At 32.2% G+C, this 7,902-nt stretch overlaps 1 protein-coding gene across 1 annotated transcript; it reads right to left on the minus strand.

The window, feature by feature from the left end:
- Positions 1–329: 329 nt before the first annotated feature.
- On the minus strand, positions 330–4,192 carry LOC134273048 (uncharacterized). Its single transcript, XM_062755219.1, has 6 exons — positions 3,580–4,192; positions 3,428–3,471; positions 2,129–2,266; positions 1,725–1,836; positions 1,489–1,547; positions 330–1,257 (listed from the first exon to the last, which is right to left on the minus strand). The coding sequence occupies exons 1-6, from the start codon at positions 3,714–3,716 to the stop codon at positions 362–364; spliced, it is 1,386 nt and encodes a 461-aa protein (XP_062611203.1). The 5' UTR covers positions 3,717–4,192; the 3' UTR covers positions 330–361.
- Positions 4,193–7,902: the final 3,710 nt, after the last annotated feature.

Raw genomic sequence — 7,902 nt, forward strand, 5'->3', positions numbered from 1 at the left:
GGTATATTGCTGCATAAGTAAGGGAAGTTGGCGATAGAAAAGTTAAAGTCATCACGCCAAGTATTGGACAAAATTTGCAAGGTTCTCCACCTGGAAGTGGTGGCCTCTCCATGTGAGTAAAAAAAAATTCTCAAGAGACAACATTCTAACAAACAAACAAAATCAGCATATTTTGATTATATTTTAATGTGATATTAAATTTATTAATTCCTCTGCTGTAATTTATAAAAAGTACTCATTTTACAGCTTTATTTTCAGAATACTGGAGTCATTACAATGTTTCTACACCTGTGTTCATCTAAAGGATCAAGGTTGGATCTGTTGTCTTCCCTCTTGTAAGAGATTTATATGCATTTTTGAATTAATACTTTTTTTCATATGCTTCCTTGAAAATCATTGCTTTGTTTTTATTGAGCTTTAGTGGATTTTTATTTTCATTATTCCCTGATACTTCCGACATCATTGGGTCAGCAGAACTTTCAGTGATAATTTGCGTATCAGTCTTTGAGAATATTCTATCATTTACAAAATTTTCTTCACCTGTCTGTAATGTTAAAACTTTTTCATAATCTGATATTCTAAGTTGTTTCGACATTTCAGAAGTGTGATGTTTACGCCAGATACTATTTGCTAAGCTATAAGGTCGTGGAGAGAAACTTTTGGTACAATCAAGCTCATGGGCGATAAAACTTTGTGATATCGCCTCCTTATCAACTATCATGTCACAATTTTTATTCATTTGAGCATTTCCTATATAATCTTTCAAAGTTCCATCTGTTGAATATTCTCCACAAACGTATTTTCCAGTGGGATGAATTTTAACCATCCTCCTCTCAGACACACATTCCTCCTTGTTATCCTCCTTCACTTCGATCGATTCGTATTCATCTTCCATTCCGTCCATATTGTCCCAAAGATTAATTGAAGAATCAACTGATCGCAGGGTCTTTGCTTTGTCAAGAGGATGTATGCGGAGAGAGAGAATATTGTACGCTTTATTTTTAAACAATCCTTCATATTTGCCATCTCCTTTGCTTTCACCATCGTCATCATTCCTAAGTTTGTGAGATGGAAGAGAATCAACAGATGGTGTATCTTGTTCCGGGACACTTTCATAGTCCTTTGAGTTGTCATAAAGAGGCTGCATTCTTGAAAACCTCAGACCTGTGTAGCTATGAGTTGGTGTTCTCTGCAGAACAGGTTCATTCGCATTTGACGATGAACTGCGACTTTCATTGTCATGCTCTCCTGGATTATCTGTTGAACACGAAGTGTTACTTTTGTTCATTAGTTTTATGAATAACAAAAAAATATTTTTTGTTATCTTTCTACAGGTCAGAGAAATATTTAAAAATTGTGTCAGTAAGATTTAATTATTACAATTACAGTTTTATTTTATGTCAATCACGAATATTTATTTATCAGTGATATTTTTAAGAATTATTACTGGTAAATTTTTTTTACTTTTTTAACATTTCATGATCATACCAGTCTGATCTGTACAAAGCTGATTTGTTTCCGTAGATGACACATTTGTTTTTGATAACCTACAGGAAAGGTATACAAAACATTAAGAATAACTAATCCTTTTTCATAACAACAAATGCAAAAAAAAATCTAATTAAAAGGATAAAATGAATTAATATACTATCTTTTTTCCTCAGTTTTAGTTTTAATTAAGGAAAACACTGTATAATATTTCAGTATTCATTATTTATATTTACCATGACTTAAGAAAAAACAGCAGACAAATTAGGCTCATAGAAACTGTGGTAACGGATCCTATCAAAGCATACGTGAAGTCAACCCACTCATTGATGCTGCCTTTACCTTCCTCTGAATACAAAATTATCAACTGTATAAGAAGTAACATACATTTGTAATTTATCATGAGTAGCAATATTTTAATTTTGTTCATCAATATCAAAATGTTCGATTAGTATTACGTAGAAAGATTGTGGAAGAAAAAATGTTACTTTATTAAGTGGAATGTGAATTAAATTTCATACAATTTTGACGATTTATTTGAATTAGCTGTGATAATGTGCAAGCAATGTTATATAGAACAACACACACTCTCATTTTAAAGACATAGATAACTTAATAACGTTAATTACGTTGAATTTACCAGTAATTCCCTTTAGACAGCCATAGCTTGCGTTACAACTTTCAGCAGGACAGTCGCAATGTGACTGACAGAGTTTTCCGTAAAACCCTCTGACACATTTTCCCGTGCAGTTAACTCCATGAGTCCCCAAGGGACACTCTACAATAAAGATATCGGGGTCTTAAAGGGCTACAAAGTTGGAGTGAAAAATTGTTATTTTAATGCTTGCCAGAAAACCTTTTTCCCCGGGTAAAATGATAAAAGTTGGTCCACCCCGGAACAAGACAACAACAAACTTAGTTTTTTATGTAAATGATGCCATGATATATAAACATTCCTATCTTATTCTCAGCCTAAAAAGAAGAGGTCTTCTATTTAAAAAGTTTATTATGCATTTTATGTAAACTTATGTTACGTCAATCGGATTGACGTTTTAATACAAGCATTTTGATGTTGACATCCCAGGTTATACTATATAAATTCAATTTTCAGCCAATCAAAGAGTTTGTTACAACCAGATTTGAATTACAATAGTTCCATTTCCAATTGTTTTACAAATGATAAACACTACAAAAGTGAATCTTGTTAATTTTTTCGTAATTCATGTAGCATGTACATTTCTCTATATTGAAAAACTACTGAAAGGACAAATGTCAACATGCATGTATACGTATGGTATATGACTGGCGTATAAATACACTGAAGAAAAAATAGATGTTTTGTTTAATTGTTTACTAGGTAATTACACACGTGTTCTTGCTTCCGACAACCTAAATCTAGGTCACATATATAATAAAACAAGATTGCTTTGATCATAATTTAAAATTTTATTGTTTATTCTATGATATTTGGCTACAGCAGCTAAATAATCATTAAATTTGGTTATTGTTGGTTCGTGTTTTATGGGACTATTTTTAATGGTAACATTTGACGTCATGGGGCGGGGCTATGGAGAATAACATGGAATGCCTCATTTATTTCAAATCTACTAAATTAGACGGTATTCCGATTTATTTTAAGACTGTTATTTCAAGTAAAAATGGAAATATAAAGAATCACCGTCTAGTTATCCCATGTTTCCCACTATTGTTGATGCACTGGCATAGCCTCCTAACTAGACAGTAAGATTCCTTAAGTATACAAGATTTTTTTTTCGCTCTGTGTTATTTCCGCCCTTTCAAACAATATGCTGTGTTCTTTGAATTTCTCCCGTTTTAAATTCGCCCAAACATGAATAGGACGAAAGGGACAAAATTAAATAGGGGTGAAATTTTTCTTGTGTAGACAGTATTTAAAAATTTACACTCGTGTTATTCTCACCAATGCAGGAGCCGCTCGAAATTTGGTAAAAATTAACACAGCAGCTGTAAAAGTATAGAAAAGACAATATTTAAAGGAAAGACTTTGTCATATTGCATTATTCATGAATCACAAACAACACTCTTGTAGTATTCTTTCAAATTTAGACTTACCTGTTTCCACATTTTGCACTTAAACCAGTCTTTACACAGATGTGCAAGACAACCAAATTACACCATATCAGTCTCCTTATTTTCTCCATTACGATACTTTGAAACTGATTAGAACTCGACATTAACATAAAAGTCATAGGTATTTGCAGAACAGGTCCCACATTTCAACCTGAATCAACACTTCCCATTTTCCGAAATTTGTTCCTCTTCCCTTTGTAATTGATAACGAGTTTCAGTTCAAACTTATTTACATAGCGGATGGTGCCGTTTACTATTTTTATGGCTTAGGATTAAGGAAGAACATGAAATATATTGAGATAACGAACAGTATTCATGCTCAAATGCCGATTAAAAATAATTGGTCAACGTTGATAGTTTTTGAGAATATTTCTGCAATTTGTTTCGACCCTGTATAAAGTGGGTGTGAACCCAATTAGTTTCCTTCCAGTACATTACGCTCCTTTTTATTTTAAGAGATTGTGTGTTTGCTTTGGGTGATTTTGTTTATTTAATACATATATTAATAACTATTTAATCAACTTAAATAACACGGCGAATCCCGACATCGCACACAAAGCAAGAAGAGAGCACTAACTGGGTCCATAAATCGACATTTAGATATATCAACCACGTATTGTCAATTTCTAATGGCTATTTCAAATCACTATCTAATAATCTATATGTAATTTATCCCAATAATTTAGAAAAAAGGAAACCACAAAGTTTGACACATCTTTCTCATACATGTATTTGGATATTTTACAAGATATAGACGTTAATGGTAATCTAACAACAAAGCTGTATAATAAACGTGACGTCTTAAATTGTTCATTCTTCAATTAACATTACGGTGGCAGCAAAAACAATCATCACCTGGATACAGGCTTAGGATTTTTTTATCTCTCACCGAATTTGATACGCAAAGGCAAACACTCCTAAATTCCCATTTCTGAGACGAGACAAGTTGTATCAAAGACGTTGGTGTTACAAGAATATAAACTTTTTAGTTTCGTTTAAAACCATCATTTTTGTGAGTTTTGTGATCGATACAATGACCTTGTCAGCAAATACAATTTACCAATAAGTCAAATGCCGACTGGCGTTTTTCAAACTAATTGTTAATCCATTATTCATTCACTGAATTGACGACGATGTTTCCAGTTAATTCCTGACCATGACAATTAGCACACGGTAGTTCTTCTAGAATACAATTTCTTTAATGAGCCTTACAAACAAAGACACTGTTGTTACCTGCTTTGTCGACAGGAACCAGTACGTACTGATCATGTCATTGTTTTTTCACTTCTGGTTTATTGAACACAGAAGGATAGATGGTTTTCATATTGCCCCTCAAACTTTTAATACGTGACCTTAACATGAATCTGATACATTTAATCCATACTGACAAGGTGTCAACCTCCTCTTTTTCATATCTGGCCCGTCGTCTGGAGTAATTTTCAACAGAATCCATAATATTTATGAAATTCCTACGCAAGTTGAAGGATGGGGCTTCCTTTATTTAGAAACATTTAAAATAAGTGATTTAAGGTTCTCATTATTAACTATATTTACGTCACCTGTAATAACGTGTCCTGCAGGACTATAGTTAAAGGGCGAAAAAGAACATGAACACAAAGGAGGATTACGTTTCAGATACTCGGTATCCAGGCCATGTAAAGTGTTTTTGTAATTGAAAAGTTTGGAAGCAATGGTCGATGTAGGAAATACAAGGTGTTTTAAAGGTGAAGTAAAGAGAATATGTTTGTACAAATCCGAGTTTAAACAGATTTTTTTGCAAAACTTAGTCACAGAAAAAAATTTAAAACTTAAAAGCACACATGGGATTTCTAACTGTTGATTCTTTATAATCAAAGGTAAAAGTTTTTAACCACTGAAATTAGAAATCTTAGTGATGAAAAGCCATTCTGAAAACGCTGTACACAATTTCTTGTCCCCTTTTTACTTTCGTTCCCTTTGCCCATATCGCAAACAAGCAAATTTAGAACAGGACAACTTCAAGGAAGACATCATTCTCTCTTAAGGTCAAGATCTAGTAAATGAAGGACCTACAGATTTATCAAATTCAAGAAATGAATTCCTTTAATGATGCTTTATAACTTTAGCTTGGTCAAAAAGGGTGTTTCGGGGCATAATTTGTAGGAAAATAAGATGAAAAGCCATACCTTAAACTGTTATTTTCAATGAAAAATTAAGAAAATTAGTCATGAATATGGGAGTTTTTTCCATATTACACATACAAAATGTATCCAGATTGCCTACAGTCTTTCAGAAAACGGTAATTTGTATGTTCTTGGTCTCTTCTTTTAAATAATGTTAATTGAATATAGGTATCCGGACTCTTTCAGGTTATTTCAAATTGAATTCCATGAAAATACTTTATTTTCTACATAATTCTATTAAAGTCATAAACCCAGGAAAAGAAAGTTGAAAGTGATTATGACGTCATAATGGATCTAGCACCAAAAAGTTAGTCTAAAGTTATTTACTAGATCTTGACCCTAGTACAATTATTTCTGACAAAGACAGAAAAAATTTCTTTGCAAGTGTGAAAGGGCAAATATAATCCTCTATACAGTGCTGCGAGGAGGTAAGTTTGCATGTTTTAGAATCCCCCACTGATTTTCACTTCTATTATAACCCTGTCTTAAAGAGTATTTCCTTTCTAAAGAAGTTTGATTCTGCACATTAAGTGTTGTCAATATCAGTATATAAGTGAAATAAACGACTCTCCTTTCCTGAAAGGTTTTTATGTAATGTCAGTACCCAATAGAAATAAAAGGTGCGTAACAGAAAAGTTGATAGGCGTTGTCTGTTTTGATGCCTGTATAAGGTTAGTAAAGGGTAGTGGACAAAGTTTGTTATGGCAAAATGAAGATAAGAAAAAAACGTGGCTTAGAAATAGTTGAATTTTTCCTTCCCTAATGTACATATAAGCTTAAATGATAACGTTTTTATAAATAAATATAAAAATGATTATGATTCTTTTTTTATTTGTATGTTTTAGGTAAACAAATATAGAAGATAACTGAGCTCACCAAGACAATCCCCGTCCGGACCTCGGTAAAAGTTATCACAGCATCTGTAAACATTTAAAATAAGCCACTTTGAGATAAAGACATTGTTTTATATGATCATTTTAAACCAATTGTGATCTATGCATCGACATAAGCAATAGAAACAAACCTGTTTCCACATAATTTACTACAAAATGTTTCTGTAAAGATGTGTAGGACAATTAAATGAAATAATATTCATCTCCTGATTTTTATAATATTCATTTTGTTAAGATGTTGGCCTTTATATCACATTCGTTTACACTTCAGTTTCTATGAAGACTTATATATAAACTTATGTATAAACAACTAACACGTTCTTATTTCTCGATTTATGTCTGGTTCAGCTTCAAGTCGAAACAGGTGAGGTTAAGGAAATTCCTGTCATTGTCGTTCAATAGAAACAAAAACTATTTTTTTAAATCTTGTTTTCAATCTATTCCAAAAAAGCACACTAGAATAACATTAAGCATTCACAACAAACATTTATGTCCGTGTTGTCTCAAATATACATATTTCGAGACGTGTTGATTGCGAGCACTACCATTGTGAATAGGTGTGATTGTACACTAATTTGTATATATTAAAACATCTTTCAGATGAGGAATAGCTATATTTTAATGGTATAAAAAATTTGAATTCTTAAGTTAATCTGGTGTAATTTTTCTTGATAAGTATGTAAGTAAAATTCAACAGAAAAGTAAGCAAATACATTTAATATGAAAGACAACGAAATGTGAAATTCCTTATGCCTAATTCCTTTGAAACCTTGGGGTTTTGTATGCACATACTTGTAAAGAGTTTTTCTGCTCATGACAGGCGATGGAAAATATATCCTTCCATTCTGAGATGAAAAGAGGCTGTTTCTCCTCTGCTTGTGATCTGTATTGCTTGAACTTGACTTTAAGCTTCATTACTGTTTGTTATTTCCTAATGTCGTGATACAAAAATCCTGTAAAATGTAACAGAAAAAATGAGATAGCAAACAGTATTCCAGCTCAAATCTCCATCTATATATAGCAAATCCGGACCTCTAAAACTTAAGAGGTGGGATCAGGTGCCTTGGATGAGTAAGCATGAACAAAAAATAATATAAATTCACAATATGAGTAAAATATTAATTGATAGAACAATGCTTGTCAAAATTACATGTTAACTACTGGTTTTAATATTAGAATTACGGTTTAAACCAACAATGAACTATTTAGCCTCTATAACTAAATAGCAATAATGAATTTCATATTGTTAC

The sequence above is a fragment of the Saccostrea cucullata genome, unplaced genomic scaffold (genome assembly GCF_032062105.1).
Source record: "Saccostrea cucullata isolate Sc308-1 unplaced genomic scaffold, CSIRO_AGI_Scuc_v1 ctg15351, whole genome shotgun sequence".
Taxonomy (NCBI): domain Eukaryota; kingdom Metazoa; phylum Mollusca; class Bivalvia; order Ostreida; family Ostreidae; genus Saccostrea; species Saccostrea cuccullata.